At 34.2% G+C, this 19,942-nt stretch overlaps 1 protein-coding gene and 1 non-coding gene across 2 annotated transcripts; one reads left to right on the forward strand and one right to left on the reverse strand.

Moving 5' to 3' along the window:
• Positions 1–5,184: 5,184 nt before the first annotated feature.
• Positions 5,185–19,696, reverse strand: LOC105346168 (uncharacterized). Its single transcript, XM_066077168.1, has 8 exons — positions 19,537–19,696; positions 17,687–17,871; positions 15,834–16,039; positions 15,648–15,697; positions 15,262–15,393; positions 9,825–9,867; positions 9,185–9,546; positions 5,185–8,587 (listed from the first exon to the last, which is right to left on the reverse strand). Exons 1-8 carry the CDS (start codon positions 19,541–19,543, stop codon positions 8,289–8,291), a joined length of 1,284 nt encoding a protein of 427 aa, XP_065933240.1. The 5' UTR covers positions 19,544–19,696; the 3' UTR covers positions 5,185–8,288.
• Positions 18,534–18,606, forward strand: Trnas-aga (transfer RNA serine (anticodon AGA)). The gene has a single exon. It is a non-coding gene; the product is annotated as a tRNA-Ser (tRNA).
• Positions 19,697–19,942: the final 246 nt, after the last annotated feature.

The raw sequence follows: 19,942 nt of genomic DNA on the forward strand, positions 1-19,942 counted from the left end.
TTGTCATCATTCAAACCTATCCAAACATTGTAAATTATTAGAACATTGTGATGGCATTCCTTTCTTCAAGTGGCCAAAATTTTACAGGTGATAATTTGATATAAGTGAGCTTCTTCATATCAGACTCTTACCAATGGTTACAGTACTGTTATATAAAATTCATTGGCAGTGGTTTAAGTACGATATATGCCTCAAATACTTTCATACAGTACTGTTTTGGCATATATCCATTACACATACCTACGAAATACAAAAATGATAGTCGTCAAAGTGAGTTGTACGCCTTTTGTTTGTTGTTGTACATTTATAAACTATGTTTCAACTGATAACACTGATTTACTTAAAAGTCTTGTAGAACTTAGACTTGAAAACGTGAAAAAACCCTTCGTTACCTCTGTTAATCTTTAATTAAATTACATTGATTATACTGATAAATTGACTGTCTTAAAATGAAATAAAGCGTTTAAGAAATATTGATTTAGAAATTATTAAAATGAATTTATGATGTCACCTCATCGAAATACACAGCATGTAATTTCTCCCTCGAAATTTGAAAAAATCACCAGTTGTTTTGATAATTTTTTGCACTTTTAAAAGTTTGTTTCTAGTAACAACTCTGCATCTATAGTGACAGTAATCTTTATTTACCTCAAATAAATACCAAGGCAACATACGCGATAAGTGTTAATAATGTACTTACTATGCACTCCTCCCACAAACACGAAAATGGACAGAAAAAACAAACGAAGGTCCTGCATTTCACACAACCCTCAATACCATCAGATATATAATGGAGGAAGAGCTCCCATAGGCTTGGGTTATATATTGAAATTGATACCCCGAGGAAACCATTGTCAACCGACGCGAAGCGGAGGTTGACAATGGTTTTCGAGGGGTGTCAATTTCAACTGTTATCCTCCCAAATAGGCACTATTTATTTTATTATACTGAATGTCTTAATTTTAGAGAATTTTTTTACTGCTTTTATATAGACATGACGTAAATTCGACGGCGAACCGTACACGCATAATTTACGCGCATGTAACAATTCGTTGTGTTACCCGTTGCTAAGTGTGTTGCTAACGCTGAGGGTAATAGAACAGATTATCAACTGCGTCTAAACCAATCAGATTTCAGTATTTAACATGAAAGTATAATAATCTCAAATGTTAATCTTCCTTAAGGAAGCATTAATCCTATGTCTACAATAAACATCCTATTTTATTTACCTGTATATTCTTTATGTATATTTATTTTACAGGCCGTACTAGTATACACGTGCATCTCTTATTGCACTGACCATTAATCAAAAGAGTTAATAATCTACATATTATGCACTCCTCCCACAAACACGAAAGTGGACCCCAAAAAAAATTCCCCAAAAAAACCCCAAACAAACGAAGGTGCTACCTTTCACACAATACCATCAGATATATTATGGAGGAAGATCTCCCATAGGCTTAACGTTATTTTATTTTATTTATTTTATTTACTTGTGTTTTTTTATGTATTTATTTAAAATATAAATATTTCAACGTAGAATATATCAAAACGTAAAGCCAAAAACCGTGTTAAAATTTTTAAGGACAGAAGTATTTGTGGTTTTTCTATCAAGCTTCATAATTTCTATTAATATTTCCCAGTGTCTTTGTCTGGATAACACTACGCATCAATTTTGTAATGTATGGTCCAATACTTTTCATCAATGAATATTTCAAAATTTAATCGTAAAGTTGCTGAAAAGTAATAAAGAATCATTCTTTGAATATTATGATGTGAACAAATACGGTCGATTCGTAAGTTATCCAATCTATGATACAGTCCTTCGGGCTTTATTGGATTTGATTATGCTGGACCGTTATTGATCACCTCATAATACTCACAGGTAAGCTAAAACAGTTGAAACCATCTTTCCAAGCTGCTTCAATGCCGTACTCCAAGCACCCCCCTTACACACACTTTGAAACCATCCATCGTACTAAAGAAAAACATTTTCTTTTGAGAATTTACAAACAAAATAGACTCAAATGCTATTTCAATGCTAATGCAAAGTAAATTATTTCATTTCAAACTATTGACACACAGATTATATCTTTTTATTGATAAATCATGTCTTGAAAGAAGATATATTTTTTTCTATACCAAAATAAAACAAGAGGCCCATGGGCCACATCGCTCACCTGAGGAACAATAGGTATGATAAAATCAGCTTAATGGAGTCATAATACAAACTATCTGGACAATGTACAATAATACATGTAGATCCTGTATAAATAAAATCCATTTTCCCCTGGATATTCTTATGTTTATAATCATTAGTCCCTTTTCTAACAAGATGATTTTATAGTCATATCATATGTTGAGTATTGCAGTTCTCAAAATGATCCTTAACAATAGTTTATATATTAGATATAAACGTACATCAAACTCTGAACCTTCTCGGGAGGCCAAAGAATTGTCCTGGGGCCAAATTCTTAACAATTATAAAGAAACATCTGGCTGATTAGTTTCTGAGAAGATTTTTAAAGATTTACCCTATATATTCCTTTGTTAAAGTTTGACCCCCCATTGTGGCCCCACCCTACCCCTGGGGATCATGATTTTCACAACTATGAATCTACACTACCTGAGGATGCTTTCACACAAGTTTCAGCTTTCCTGGCTGATTAGTTTCTGAGAAGAAGATTTTAAAAGAAATACACTGTTTATTCCTATGTAAAACATCGACTTCCCATTGTGGCCCAAACCTACCCCCAGGGTTATGATTTTCACAAATTTGAATCTACACTACCTGAGGATGCTTCCACACAAGTTTCAGCTTTCCTGGCTAATTAGTTTCTGAGAAGAAGATTTTTAAAGATTTACTCTATATAATCATATGTTAAACTTCGACCCCCCATTGTGGCCCCATTCTACCCCCAGGGGTTATTATTTTCACAACTGTGAATCAACACTACCTGAGGATGCTTCCGAAGAAGATTCAGCTTTCCTGGCTGATTAGTTTCTGAGAAGAAGATTTTTAAAGATTTACTCTATATATTCCTATTTTAAACTTCGATCCCCCATTGTGGCCCCACCCTATCCCTGGGGGTCATGATTTTCACAACTATGAATCTACACTACCTGAGGATGCCTTCACACAAGTTTCAGCTTTCCTGGCTGATTAGTTTCTGAGAAGAAGATTTTTAAAGATTTACTCTATATATTCCTATATTAAACTTAAATCCCCCATTGTGGCCCCACCGTACCCCGGGGGTCATGATTTTCACAACTTTGAATCTACACTACCTGAGGATACTTCCACACAGGTGTCAGCTTTCCTGGCCGATTAGTTTCTGAGAAGAAGATTTTTAAAGATTTACTCTATATATTCCTATGTAAAACTTCGATCCTTCATTGTGGCCACACCCTACCTCCGGAGATCATGATTTTCACAAATTTTTATCTACATTACCTGATGATGCTTTCACACAAGTTTCAGCTTTCCTGGCTGATTAGTTTCTGAGGAGAAGATTTTTAAAGATTTACTCTATATATTCATTTGTTAAACTTCGACCCCCCATTGTGGCCCCACCCTCAGGTGAGCTAAAAAGGTTAAGGTTACAATACAATAAGTTGTTAAAGTTGGTTTCTGGAAGAACAGGCTTTGAAAATTTTCTTAATAAATATTGACAAATTTTTTAATTTTTTAAGCTTTAGTTTTTAAGATCTGTGTACAAACATAGAATTGTGGGCAAATCTCTGTATCTTGCTTATAATTCGAAGCTTAACACTCAAATATGGTTAGTAAATAGAAATTGTAAACAATTAAACACAAGAAACATGCACTACATGTATAACAAATAAAGAACACAATTTATTTTTTCGAAATGAATCATATATATACATGTATATACCTACATATTTCCGTCAGCGATATCAAACTCTATTTAAACTGAATAAACTCGAGAAAATGCCGAGCATCTCAACAAAACCTATTGCATTAATCTACATGTACCATTACGCAAAAGATAATGCCGAATTACCGATAGAATGAATTGTATTTCAGTACCCCTACATCCGATTTTGCTTAATTTGCGCAGGTAAACAGTTAACTGTTTGATTTACCGAAGATTTGATACGTAAAAATCACGAAATACAGACGATAGTTTCCAGGTTACAAAGCATATTGAGAACGAAACGAAAATCAGAACAAGCTAACACCATCGTCATGTGTGAAAACTATCAACGCATTGAAATATTTAGCCTCAATTTACTTCACAAAATCGGCACCAATATATTTTGTATGTTTCAAAATTTCCCTTCATACGCGAACTGTTGCACAACAAGCAAATTCATAAACAAAGAACTTCGTTTTAGAAGTATGGAATCATTTTACCGTATGCCGAACCCGAAGCTATTAAACTGATTGAAACACGCCTTTCCTTTATTATTATTTTCGTAATAACTCAGATTTGAAACAGAATTACCACTTAATTTTTGCAATTTATATTTTCCTTCCCATAAGGATAATTTATGCTAAACTAGGTTGAATTTGCCTCGGTAGTTCTTGAGAAGAAGATTTTTAAAAATGCACCCCCCTTTTTCTACAGTTTCAAGGTTTTCTCCGCTTTGAATACAGATCAAACTTTTATTTCTGCAATTTATATTCGCCCTCTCATAAGGATGCTTTGTGCCAAATTTGGTTGAAATTGGATAAGCGGTTTTAGAGAAGAAGTTCAAAATGTAAAAAGTTTACAGACGGACAGACGGACAGACGGACGGACAGACGGACGACGGACAAAATGTGATCAGAATAGCTCACTTGAGCTTTCAGCTCAGGTGAGCTAAAAACCATAAAACGCTAAATCGGTTAATATAATAATCGGTTAATCTGACAATTTTTGTCTGACAAATTGACTATCAGATTAAGCGTAACCCAATGTAATGCATTGTATACAATAACGTATTTTATGCGAGTCCTAGCTGGGCTGCGTTCAACAGCGTAGCAGCTAGTCTAGCCGCTAGGTTGTAGATATCTAAGTCAATGAATCTAGTTACTAGATTTCTGCACAAATTTATTTCTGCCAGCAAGCTTTAAGATCTTTGTGAAGGCCACGATCGTTTTCTTTTTATCATACTAGTGTCTCATATATTCATTGACAAGAGTTCCGAGCCATCTACATACAATACAAAACAAATGAAAACAATTTATTCAATAATTTTATGATATGAAAACAATCATTATTTTAAACAAACAATTTTATACTGTGTGCATACCAGTTTCATTAGAAAATTTGTGCAAATGCAAGACAGAATAAGTGACAAAAGACTACAGTCAGAGATATTTCTAGGGTCCTCCATCTTTTTCACTGACATGGATTTCATAAAAATCATTTGACATGTCCTCATTTTTTTCTTATGACCTTGAATTTATTTTCAAGGCTAAAAGAGCAATGTTTGTACATAACTTTTATTTGATTTCTCATAAATTCTTTACTTTAGCTGATCTAGCACCTTCAAATATAGATCTTCAATACAAAATAAAGGTTGGTCCCAACATCTTCTTTCCTTAATATCTCGAAAATACTAACAAAATTTGACCAGTTATTGGTTATACCAAGAAAAGCTTGGGACCAGGCCATTATCTTTTGTATTTTCCTGACCATAAACTCCATGAACAAAATTCTTGGTCTTAAAAATATTATCTCACCAGGAATTGGATGGAAAACCCATTACTTTTACAATCAATGTGATCTTTGTAAATGTAAATAACTTACATTTCTAAAACTTAAGATAAAAACCTGTAGAACAAACAAGTTCTGGTTCAGATTAAATAATAGTTTAACCATATTTCAATGGATTAAAAACAAAACAACTGATTCATCTTTTCATACCTAGTATCAAATCATAATACGGTGGAATTATTAGAATTCGTGGTGGCTCATTTTAGAGGCATTTGTTGGTAGCTTCCCCCCCCCCCCCCCCAATTACTTCCTCGACGAAACAAATTTTGAAAGAGATGGTTTTCTTACTGAAACTAAAAACCGACACATCCACGAAATTACATACCCACGAATAAGCAACAAACCTGCAATCCACGAAAACTGACCCCCAAACGAATTTAAATGATTCCACAGTAATCTATTACACTGCACATTGTGCTAACAAAATAATGACCAAGTGGTATAAAATTAGAAAAATAGAAAACAGGAATATTGATTTGATGACCAGTGTATATACAAAATGTCCATCAGCTAGGCTGACTAATGAGAAGAATGGTACATTCGCTCATTGGTCAAGGAAAACAAAATAATTTTAATTTCTTTCATTTTTTACTAAAAATATTGTCAGAGTAACATACCTTACGATTGAAGTTAGTTTTTAGAACTTCACAGTCAATTGTTTATTTCAATTGTTATAAAACTGTTATCATAATCAGGCAAAGAAATCAATTCATGCACCGTTTTTGGCACTTAGAATGACTGAAACAACATACCAGTATGTTAAGTAACCATTTTTTAAATCTAAAGTCTTAGTACATGTAGTACTCTTTGGAAATGGGAAATCCATTGAAATATTGAATATTTCATGCAATTTAATACAAGTCAATTAAGTCAACATTTCCCAGAGCGTTAGAACTTCACTGTTAATATATTGAAGTTATATAGTATAATACTACCCGTACATACCTGGTATGTAAATGTACTATCAAAGATTACAACCTCCTTATCAATGCAATTATCAGTATGTGATTCAAATAATGCATGTTTTAAGTGGGTACAGAAATCTGTTACTTTATTATAATCCCAAGAGATTTAGACAATAGACAATTTTTATCAGAAAATCTTCCAGACATTGCATGAGTCTGAGAAATTCCTGAGCATGTTCTGCCTGTCACACATATTAGACTGGCAGGCTCATAACCAGTAATACATACATTTCAACAATGATATCAATTCTTCAACAATGAATATAAACTGCTTAAAAAACAGGTAAATTGTCTTCGAAAAATACACTATTTGATCCAATGCTGTAATATTAATTATGGTACAACCATTATTTTTTGTGACATTGTCAAAAAATAAATTAACATTTCACTGAGTATGATCTTATGCATCTCAAATCAGGTTTTTAAAACCAATATTTAATCTCCTCAAAATGAATGTTATCTAAAATTCTATAGTACTAAAAGCAAAACAAATTCATTCAAAATTAAAAATGTTTTCACTAAATTAATCTATATGGCACAAAACTGTCAACTCCATAGCAATTCATTTCAAAAAATAATTTGCGCATCTATGCAATTCATTTCAAATATAATTTGCGTTTCTATGCAATTCATTTCAAATATAATTTGCGTTTCTATGCAATTCATTTCAAATATAATTTGCTATTGCATTTCAAATATAATTTGCGTTTTTATGCAATTCATTTCAAATATAATTTGCGTTTCTATGCAATTCATTTTGAAAAATAATTTGCGTGTCTAATACAGACTACGCAATCCATTATTCAAGAACACAATTCACTGTGTCTGTAACCTTGGCAACTGAGAAACTTAATTTCATCAGCATAAAGGAGTACGTTAGACCCCCGTAAATATATCTCTGTCGTTTATAAAGGTATGTTTCTCACATACTCCTTCCACATACAGTCTCTACCTGCGTAGAGGACATCGTAGTGGTTCCCTATGTTGGTCCTGTAGACCAAACACGTACATCAGAATACTTCATTTTATCATGTAAAGTAATTCATTACTTATGTTTTTCCAAAAGCTTATATGCCTGGCAACTAATGCTTCATTATATACAACTTCTGTTTCAAAAGCATAAACGCTTCGCAACTTCTACTTAAATGTTGAGATCAGTAATGCCTCAAAATTCACAACTTTTTTTCCCCAAAGCATTACTATGCTTGACAAGGTCATACTAAACATGGACCTCAATAACACTTGCTTCAAGTTATTCCCTTGCTTGTAGCCTAAGATTTCTAGCAAACTACATGCATATATATATATAAACTAACATAATAATGTTTTTTTTAAATTAGAATCATTAACAAGACATAATGGCACTTACCTTCCGAATTGTAATTCATCATAAACCAATTTATATGTCATTAATGATTCCAATTTTGAGAGAGAGAGAGAGAGAGAGAGGTAAATATACAATGTTTTAAAAGACATGCCTATTTACAAAATGCCTATTTACAAAATGTTGGGACCGAGTTAACCCTGTAGGACATGAACACCAACATACAGATCCACACATTTGGTTAATATGAGTGATGATTGATATGTGGATTATCTATTGTTCTTTTTGATGAAGGACTTCGTTGACTTTCTCCCATACTCCCACACCATGGTTCTGCAATGAGCTCTTTAATTCTTGCAGAGTAATCTTTCCCCTTTTCTTCTTGATCTGTAGAAGCATTTGGTATGCTGTTTCTTTTATGCTGTTATCCTTTCCATAGTCAATCTTCACAGCTTGTATGTCTTCTTCCTCCATTCCTAAGTCTCTAGCAACTTCAGCGAAGAGGTTACCAACAGCAAGATATTTGGAAATTCTGTTAAGGTGTCTATCAGCTAGCTCTAAAATACTGGTTTCTAAAAGGCAATAAAAGAGTGCATATCAAATATTTCTACAAGTAAGGTGCCCATTTCAAAAATTCTCCTGTTGAAAGAAAGCAAAATACAGTTCCAACTACATGTAGTGTTGTTGGTTCAACACCTGAGGTGGTATGGGACACCTGTCAATATCAATGTGGATAAAAATACATTATAAAGGTAATCTAAATACTTTCACTGGTTAAGAATTTTCAAATATTACACTATTTGAGCAAAAAAAAATTCATGTTTTAAAAATTTTGGAAAAGGTCAAAATCATAAAAGCCCCAGTGAGATTCCAACTCATGACTAACAGATTCGAACCATCAGATTCGCTATGCTGTTAGGTATCAAAGTTGGAAAAGAATAAAATTATGAAATAATATGTCTTATATGATATAAATGTATAAAATTTTATTGTTTATTTCGACAGGAAGTATGTCACAATGTGGCTGTGTCCCATACCCCCCTTAATCTTAATTATCTTTCATAGAGTGTTCTGTAATCAAATGGACTCTGAAGACTTGAAAAAACTGCTAGTCTTCCTATTTACTAGCATTTAAAATATTTCTGAATCAGGACTGGAAAAATACTTACTCTCTCTGTACTCAACAGACACATCATCTTTGGAAACTTGGTCAATCACTGTCAAGGGTTGATCCTTCTGCATAACTTCATGGTAATCTCTTTTATTCTTCTCATCAAAGGGGTAAGACCACTGTCTATCAAATCGAATTCTTCCTGAAAAGTTAATACCTGAAGGCCCATCGGTGTCCAGATCATGCAGTGAATCTTTGTCGTCTGCTGAAACACCAGCAGGATGAGAGTCCTCTAGGTCAAGGTTTGTTTCATGGATTTTCAGCTCAAAAGATTTTGTGTGAGACTGTGAACAGGAAGAATTTGGTTGGAGCAGAGGCTTTTCGTCTTCTGATTCCATGTCAATTCTAAATTCACTATTTCTGAAAGGTAAACAAAAAATTATTTTTCGCTTTCTTAGCAAATGTGAAAGCATCAGATTATTGAAAATTATAGAGAACAGTGAATAATTTGAAATTGTAGAGAACAGTTAATACAGTTGAGAATATGTAAGGCTCAAGGTAAATTAAGAGAGAATTTATAGTTTGATCAAGTGATGTTGGAAGTATATGACAAATTATGGACAGATCAATCTCAATAGCATACCCACAGAGGGGATCTTGAATAATTGCATTGCAAGATTTACCAACAAATTACTTACAGATCACTCTCTGAAGACCCTGGTGGAACTTCTTGATTGCTCTCTTCAAAAATAAAATGAAACATATGAATCAGAAACATATCATCAAAAACAATCTTAGGAAATAATTACATGTACTTGTGAACTTGAAGGGGAAGGAAACTAAAAATATGTTGTACAATATACAGCCTACTCCGGATATATTGAAAGCCAGGGGACCATGCAAATTATTTCAATATATCTGTATTTCAATATAAGCGAAATTGACTGACGTGAAGCCGCCATCATTTGAAAGCTCAATCCCGATGTAAGCATAAACAAGAGGCCCATGGGCCACATCGCTCACCTGAGGAACAATAGGTATAATAAAATCAGCTTAATGGAGTCATAATTAATACAAACTATCTGGACAATGTACAATAATACATGTAGATCCTGTATAAATCAAATCCATTTTTCCCCTGGATATTCTTATGTTTATAATCATTAGTCCCTTTTTTTAACAGGATGATTTTATAGTCATATCATATGTTGAGTATTGCAGTTCTCAAAAAGATCCTTAACAATTGTTTATATATGGGATATAAACCTACATCAAACTCTGAACCTTCTTGTAAAGCCAAAGAATTGTCCTGGGGCCAAAGTCTTAACAATTATAAAGAATCATCTGGCTGATTAGTTTCTGAGAAGAAGATTTTTAAAGATTTACTCTATATATTCCTATGTTAAACTTCGACCCCCATTGTGGCCCCACCCTACCCCGGGGGTCATGATTTTCACAACTTTGAATCTACACTACCTGAGGATGCTTCCACACAAGTTTCAGCTTTCCTGGCTGATTAGTTTCTGAGAGGAAGATTTTTAAAAATTTACTCTATACACATGTATTCATGTGTTAAACTTCGACCCCCCATTGTGGCCCCACCCTACCCCCAGGGGTCATGATTTTCACAAATTTGAATCTACACTACCTTCCACACAAGTTTCAGCTTTCCTGGCTGATTAGTGTCTGAGAAGAAGATTTTTAAAGATTAACTCTATATGTTCCTATGTTAAACTTCGACCCCCATTGTGGCCCCATCCTATCCCCGGGGGACATAATTTTCACAACTTTGTATCTACACTACCTGAAGATGCTTCCACACAAGTTTCAGCTTTCCTGGCTGATTAGTTTCTGAGAAGAAGATTTTTAAAGATTTACTCTATTTATTCCTGTGTAAAAGTTTGACACCCCCCCCCCCCCGATTGTGGCCCCATCCTACACCCGGGGGTCATGATTTTCACAACATTGTATCTACACTACCTGAGGATGCTTCCACACAAGTTTCAGCTTTCCTGATCTTATGGTTCATGAGAAGAAGATTTTAAAGATTTACTCTGTATATTCCTATGTAAAAGTTTGACCCCCCATTGTGGCCCCATCATATCCCCGGGGGTCATGATTTTCTCAACTTTGAATCTACACTACCAGAGGATGCTTTCCTGGCTGATTAGTTTCTGAGAAGAAGATTTTTAAAGATTTACTCTATATATTCCTATGTTAAACTTCAACCCCCATTGTGGCCCCACCCTACCCCCAGGGGTCATGATTTTCACAACTTTGAATCTACATTACCTGAGGATGCTTCCACACAAGTTTCAGCTTTCCTGGCTGATTAGTTTCTGAGAAGAAGATTTTTAAAGATTTACTCTATATATTCCTATGTTAAACTTCGACCCCCCCATTGTGGTCCCACCCTACCCCCGGGGGTCATGATTTTCACAACTTTGAATCTACATTACCTGAGAATGCTTCCACACAAGTTTCAGCTTTCCTGGCTGATTAGTTTCTGAGAAGAAGATTTTTAAAGATTTACTCTATATATTCCTATGTTAAACTTCGACCCCCATTGTGGCCCCACCCTACCCCTGGGGGTCATGATTTTCACAAATTTGAATCTACACAACCTGAGGATGCTTTCACATAAGTTTCAGCTTTCCTGGTCTTATGGTTCATGAGAAGAAGATTTTTGAAAATTTCTCGAAAATTTTCATAAATTCCTAATTATCTCCCTTTGCAAAAGGGCGTGGTCCTTAATTTTCACAACTTTGAATCCCCTTAGGCTAAGGATGCTTTGTGCCAAATTTGGTTAAAATTGGCCAAGTGGTTCTTGAGAAGATGTTGAAAATGTGAAAAGTTTACAGACAGACGGACGGACAGACAGACGGACGACAGACAAAATGTGATCAGAATAGCTCACTTGAGCTTTCAGCTCGGTAAGCTAAAAACCAAACCCGAACAAATTATTTGGTCTTCATTTATCTATTACAGTGATCAGATGACATGGATATTAGTCCTTGAAAGTTTGATTAAAATTATATCCGTAAGTTTTGTAAGTTTCATTTTGTTACTATCTTAAACCTCATCATAATCTCCGATCGCATTCTTTTACTTTTTAGAGAAAAATCACCAGACTCAAACGCTTCAAATACTGCTGTACACTGCTTGTATATCATCGTAAGTGTACTCGCGATAATCTCAAAATCCTCAGCTATTTCGTATTCAGGCTTTGTCCTTTTATCAGTAGCCATAACTAGTTCGTATTAAGTGTCCGAAGATAAGGTTTTTTCTTTTCCGTGGAGTTTCCATATTATGTCTAGCTTCAATACATCCGTATGCGTAAAAACAAAAAATTCAACAGTGAATAAATTTTACTTTTTAAAAGAAGTATAAAAACACATGATGAGAACTTATCAATTCACAACTGTGTATATCAACCGGTCAGTCTGGCATAATTACTGTCACCAACCGTGACGACAGCCGCCAGGGAGTACTTCAATATAACCGTTATAAAACAACCATATATACCCTATGGGGACCAATCAGTGGCTTCAATATAAGTGATATTTCAAAATAGCCGTTTTCATTATATCAGTTAAATCAATGCAAAGAAAATGAGAGGCAAAAACTGGGGATTTATTTCTATTTCAAAATAAGCAGAATTTCAAAATAAGCGATTTCAATATAAGTGGAGTAAGCTGTATAAATTACCAGTAAATATCATTTACCATAATTGTAAATCATATTTATTTTCATTCAAATCCCCTGAACAATGAATAAATCAAGAAATATCGATCGTATAAGAGCTGCCATTGAACTTTAATCTATGATGTCACACCATCCAATAAATTTCTGGTTTGTTTTATCAACACAGCATCAGTGATGATATTCACTCTAAATGACAAGCTTTGGAAAATTTGAAATAATACCGATTTTAGACCATTCTTTAATTACCTTTGACTTTCCACTAAAGTACTTGTGAACCAATGTCAAACAGATGTTCGTTGAAATCTAAAAGCGAAGGTTAGTGTCGGAGGAATCTCCACATAGTTGTGGAAATTGTCAACAGATGCCAAGTATCGTAGAAAATGACTGCCATTGTTATTTCAACATGGCATTTCCAACTTTAAAGAATGTATTTTAAACATCCTGATTACAATTATAACATACTTATTCAGGTAGCAAAGAACTTGACTTGGAATAAAAATTTACTCGAGGTAATTTTTGCAATATTGAATGATAGCAGTTTAACAGCTGTCATTTACCTAATGAAAATGCATACTGGTATATTTATGTATACAGGTATTTATTCTTCAGAATGACATGTAAACCTAAACATTATCAATTTTTTTCAGTTGATTACACTAGTTACAGAATGGAATAAACCAGCATTTTAACAGAGCACTGTGTACATTGTATATCGAAACCAAAACCGGAATAGATGGTGTGACGTCAAAATAATTAATTATTTTGGTTTTTAATACAAAAGAATCCTACATCATATCAGGCTCCAATAAATATGATTCCTCTAACTTCAAATGTACATTGATCTAAAGCTTAACGATGTAGTTTATTTTCAAAACAACATGACCACAAGTGATAATTTAACCTACTTTATTAATAACTGAAATATGTTTTAGACTTTCATTAAATTCCCCTTCAACATCAATTTTTTTTTATCAATGAATTTTTTATATAGCCTTACACAGCATTAATTTCTATGAAACAACTAGAAAACTGACCAGTCAGGAAGGGCCCCACTATGACAATTAATTTAGAGAAGTGAAAAAAACTCTGAATTCCATCCTCTTTATATTAACAATGATGAAAAATAAATGCCCGGCATAAGATGTAAAGAACTACAATATATATAAGTCGGTAAAAAAAAAAATGAAAATTATAAGTAACAACTGTATTTTTTAAATTTCAAGATAATTCCTAATTGTCCAAAAACTCTAAATAGTAATCTTGTATCTGCATAAAACAGGGATAACCTAATGTCTTATAAAAAAAACTAAATTAAATGTTTATTCAAAAAAGAATTAAATAGGTGTTTTATAAAATGCAATCCTTCAGCGAATGCAAATACATTGTATCACCAGGGTTGACCTCAACTTCAAAACAAACATCAGTTGCAGACAAAGGTGTTCATTAATCTTCATATGACAGATAGAGATAAGCCTCTAAATTTTCTGCAGCAGGCAAGATAATAAATCCCAGGGGATTAATTGTTCTGCTCTCTCATCCTTTTCTTCTAAATTTACAATAAGATTTTTTTTTTCAGAAATGACAGAATGGGATTATTATCTGATTACCTGTTAAAATTAACAGCATTAAGGCAGAAAAAAATTAAATAAATAATTAAAAAATAAAATAGTGAAAAAGGATATCTTAATATATATCTTGATTTTAGAATTCTATAAAATTATCATAAATCATTGTGTACGGTATTTTAACCAAAATAAAGTATGAATATTATATTTTAAATCCATATTTCAAAGAATGTACACAATACTACACATCATTCAAAATTTACCTAACTTCAAAACAAAGTTCATTTGCAGTCACAAGCAGTGCAGTAATTAATCTTAATGTGACAGATAAAGATAAAGCTTAGGATTTTCTTCCTGTGGAAGGTTAATCCCAAAGGACAAATATTGCACAGCCTTCCAAGTATACAATGGTAACATTCTCAGCAGTTATCTCTCTTTGCCCATTCATTCTTATGCATCTACCCCCCACCCCAGCTCCAAACCAGAAGACATAGAGAACCAAACTTAGCATCAAAATATGTATTTCTGCCTACTGAACTACCATACCAAATTTGAACTTGATTGGGCAACCGTAAAAAAAGTTATTAGAAAAAAAACAGAAAATTTGTGGATGGAAGAGTGACAGATGGACAGACAGAAGGACAGACAGACAGAGTGACTGCTATAGGGCACCCACAAATCCTTGCGGGGCCCTAATTAAGCAACTTTAACAGTTTTAGAATTGGTGGCATTTATCTGAAAATGACCAATAAAAATTTGATGAATAAAAAGTATCCATCCAAAAACACAGTACATACTCTGTGCAAGCTCTTAACATAAGCATTTTTCCCCCTAAAAAGTCAGTATATTATTATAAAAGACTTACTATTTTTTCCACTCTGGCAAAGCTTATTTTTTCTTGCAAAATAACAGCCGATAACCACAAGAGAAATGGCAAACACTGTTGAACAAACGATTCCCGCAATGATGATGCTCACGTTTATTGAGCCTTTAACTTCTACAAATGAAGAGAACCTTTTATTACAATAAACATTTAGCAAAAGAAAAATACTTGGCAGTCTACTTTAAAATGGTTGACATTAAAATTTTAAACATAAATCTAAATTTGCATGAAATACTATTAAAGAAACAGTTAAGTTGCTGAGAGTCAAGGATGGGTAGATTAAGAGGGGATTGAAAAAACCTGAATCTAAACTAAATGTTCAAATTTAGCTTCTAGCTACTACATGACAATATACAATAAAAACTTGCCTTCATTCTGGTGTTGATAGTTAGGTTTTGGTGTGCTTATGATAACCAGCCTGTAATAAAAGAGGAAGAAATCATCATGCAAACAAAACGAATGCATTTTTGTTAAAATATTCAATCTATATAGCTAAGCAGCAGTGATACAAAGCACTTTACTAAATAACGCTAGCTTTACAGTACGCAACAAACCTGTGGGTAGTTGGTCTGACTCCATCACATACGGTGTCACTAGTTGCTGTACACTGCCTGACCTGGTACTTGTTGTACAGCGTACAGTTCCTGCAGGGTTTACACTTATAGGACCGTTTATCACTGTAGGTTCCTGGCTGACATTTCCGACAAGGTCTGCATTCTGTAGGACCCTTTTCAGGATTTGAATGTTCTAGGTTCCAGTCCTACAAAATCAATGTAATGTATTGCAATTGTTTTATAAAACATTTCAAAAACAAAGGAAAATGAATCCACCAACAATAAATGAAATGTTGGTATAATTTTGCAAAAGGATCTTCTATTTTGAACAGACAATCCACTGACAGAGTTATACTGTCTCTTTGTGTGCATCTTTGGATAAAGGGGGCAAATTACAGTTATCACAGGATTCAGAAACAACACTACGTACATCAGAGATGCCAGTAATTAAGCCTTGAGCTAAATTATAACTAGAGGTACTGTGAGCAAGCTCACATTTGATTCCCCCCGCTAAGAAAAAAATCATAACGTGTGTATTTTTGCTATTATAGAAAATATTGGATGAATCTATTTCACTGACCATTTTCTATAAATAACAACTGCTCTATTTTTTAAAACTGTTAATGCTAATAGGAGTTAACAAACCAATTTCTATCCTTTAATTCCATTTTATTTTAAGTTAACTGTTAATGCATGAGGACAATTGCATCCTTCCTTTAACAACCATGACTCAAATCAAACTCGAATCAAATGAAATCCACATGTCAAGCAGCCATTTAATATTTAAACATTTTGAATTATTGGTATACTGAGCCCGATTTTTTCCGATATTTTTTTTCCACACATTTTTTTTTCCAAATAAAAATTTCATCGGGGCAGGCCATTTCAGAGAGACGGGGATGAAAGTCTAAAAATAATTTTATGTGGCCTGAGAAGAGCAAGATTTGTGTCAAATTTTAGCTTCTAATATTTCCATTAATACAAGAAATGACACAAGAAATGACAACAATGACCTTGAACTTCCTCAATTGACCTTGGGTCAAGTCATGACACACCCTTACGTCATAAGCAATATTTGTGTGAAGTAAGAACATTCAATGCTTCTCCATAAGGAAGACATGGACAGGACACGAATTTTGCCTTTTTTCTGCCAGTGACCTTGACCTTGCCCAAATGACATTGGGTCAAGGTCATGACACACCCTTTGGTCATAAGCAATCTTTGTGTGAAGTAAGAACTTCCAATATTTCTCCATAAGAAAGATATGGACCGGACACGAATTTTGGATTTTTTCTGCCAGTGACCTTGACCTTGCACAAATGACCTTGGGTCAAGGTCATTACACACCCTTACGTCATAAGCAATATTTGTGTGAAGAAAGAACTTCCAATGTCAATGTTTCTCAATAAGAAAGATATGGACCAGACACGAATTTTGCATTTTTTCTGCCAGTGACCTTGACCTTGCCTGAATGACCTTAGGTCATGGTCATGACACACCCTTGGGTCATAAGCAATCTTTGTGTGAAGTAAGAACCTCCAACGTTTCTCCATAAGAAAGATATGGACCGGACACGAATTTTGCCTTTTTTCTGCCAGTGACCTTGACCTTGCCCGAATGACCTTGAGTCAAGGTCATGACACACCTTTAGGTCATAAGCAATCTTTGTGTGAAGTAAGAACTTCCAATGTTTCTCCATAAGAAAGATATGGACCGGACACGATTGCACAGACAGACGGACAGACAGACGGACGGACGGACAAGGTGATTCCTATATACCCCCCAAACTTTGTTTGCGGGGGGTATAATTATAGATTATATGACAATTCATATGTCCAAATGAAAATATGTACCTCTAAAGATATTGCCTCTTCCCCTGGGAGACACTGATCACACTGTAAACACATGTTACCCTGGAAATGATAGTACTTATGGTCTTCTGGGTCGCACATGGGTTTTCCTTCCACCCCCTGGATGCTCCAGACCATGATAAAAAGCATCATCCTCAACACTCCTGAACTCAACATTTTCATATCTCCTGGAAAATAAAATAAAATAAACCCCAATTAAGCAGATTTTTTCTGCTGTATGTACCGGTTTAAACCAAAATAGTTATATTTGAATGCCTCCATATTAGGTGTAGATTTCTATTATGAAGCTCAATGCTAGTTTGCTACACACACCCCATGTAAGGCCTAGAGCACTATTCAGGTATTTCATTCACAACACATTCCATAATGATTGGACGAAAATATTTTAAAAAACGCGTTTTGAAAATGTTACATTGTAACTTTCTTGGATTAAATTGCCTATCACTTATCTACTGTGTTGGAAGTAGTGCGGCCGTGGTCTATAGTAAGATGCAGACGTTTTGCACTCTGTATGAAGGACACACATTTGATGTGTAGTAGTTGGGGCTAAATGGACCGTGGATATCGGCCTGGGTAGCTCAGTGGTAGAGCTTCTGACTAGAGTTGCAGGGGTCCCGGGTTCGATTCCCGGTCCAGCCATATGTTTTCGTTGTATTTATATACTCATTCCTCCTTTCCTACTACAGATGGTGCCGTGGCCTTCCTTGTTCAGGCATATATATGTAATTAATATGTCCTTACAAGGTGAACTTGTGTTGGGTCTTTGGGGTCGAAGACTATTTAAGGAGGGAGGAATGTAGTAGTTGGGGCTATATGGACCGTGGATATTGGCCTGGGTAGCTCAGTGGTAGAGCTCCTGACTAGAGATGCAGGGGTCCCGGGTTCGATTCCCGGTCCAGCCATATGTTTTCGTTGTATTTATATACTCATTCCTCCTTTCCTACTACAGATGTGTAGGCGAAGTAAGGCAGCACAACATGTATCTGTGCAAGACAAAACAGATGCCTTGGCAATTCTTTTAAAGAATATTAAACCATATTTTATGCTATATAAATTGTAGTTTCCTTTATTTTTATCATACATTACTACAATTTAAAGTTCATGCATTCAGAAGTCCGTGCAACCTGAATGCCTCGATCAAAACGAAATCGGCCATAATTATTAACTTTCTCGGACAGTATATATACCCCAGTTGAGAAACAATCGAAATGCTTCTATGACTTCATGTTAGCATTTGATATACAGTACAAAATGTTTACACTAGTGTAGGATAGAAAGGGTGAAATTAATCCTATGCACTTTTGCACACACACAAAAAATAAATTCAAATAAATGCAAAATATATGAAATTCTTGTTTAGGAAAAATGAGAGACTTCATGATCATGAATGATGATGGAAGTATAATTTCAGACTTCAGCCAAAACTTTGCAATCAGTCTTAAATTATTGTTTATCAAGACACTTTTAATAGCATTTTAAAATTTTGTTAGTGTTTTTAATGATCCTGGGGCCTAGTGTAAGCAATACGGTCGAGCAGGGAGCATGTGAAATTGAAGTCGTAATTAAGGATTAGAGATGTACACATGCCACTGCCATACAAACCGTAATCTGCATGCATGTGCAGGTTTGACTTTATGCCATCGTTAATTAAAACTAAAACATAATCTAGAAAACTATATCATTCCGGAAAACCATTTTCTATATAAAATGACCTGTTTATAAAATTTATCATCGTAAAATTATTGACGTATTGCCGACGTTATTTATAGCCATGATTCAACATTGCATCAACTTTGTAATTAATTGATCTGTGAATTGCACAAATGCCTTACCTTTCATTAATAAGGAGATTTTTCATAATATTCTCCCCAAACTACTCTGAACAGCTGCTGAGCTCTTCCAATCCAAGGAAAACCCACTGCCACTGTTGATATCAGTCTTCGAGAAACTTCAGAGTGACGTCAAAGATCACGCGATGAGACAGACACAACAAAGGGAGCGCAATCTTAATTCTTTAAAAAAATAATTCAAAGTGAAAACGGCACACTCAGGTGCCAATCGTATGTCATTTTTTTTTAAATTTTGGTTCATTATATATTTCATTAAAAACCAACATTTTTCATAGAATTGTTAAAAATGTCATACTTTTGGCAGATGAGTGTACACTTTGTTCGTATACATATTTATATAATGTACGTTTATTGTACACTTGTATTTTAATATGTTATATTTACATTC

Source organism: Magallana gigas, chromosome 2 (assembly GCF_963853765.1).
Source record: "Magallana gigas chromosome 2, xbMagGiga1.1, whole genome shotgun sequence".
In the NCBI taxonomy this organism is placed as follows: Eukaryota; Metazoa; Mollusca; class Bivalvia; order Ostreida; family Ostreidae; genus Magallana; species Magallana gigas.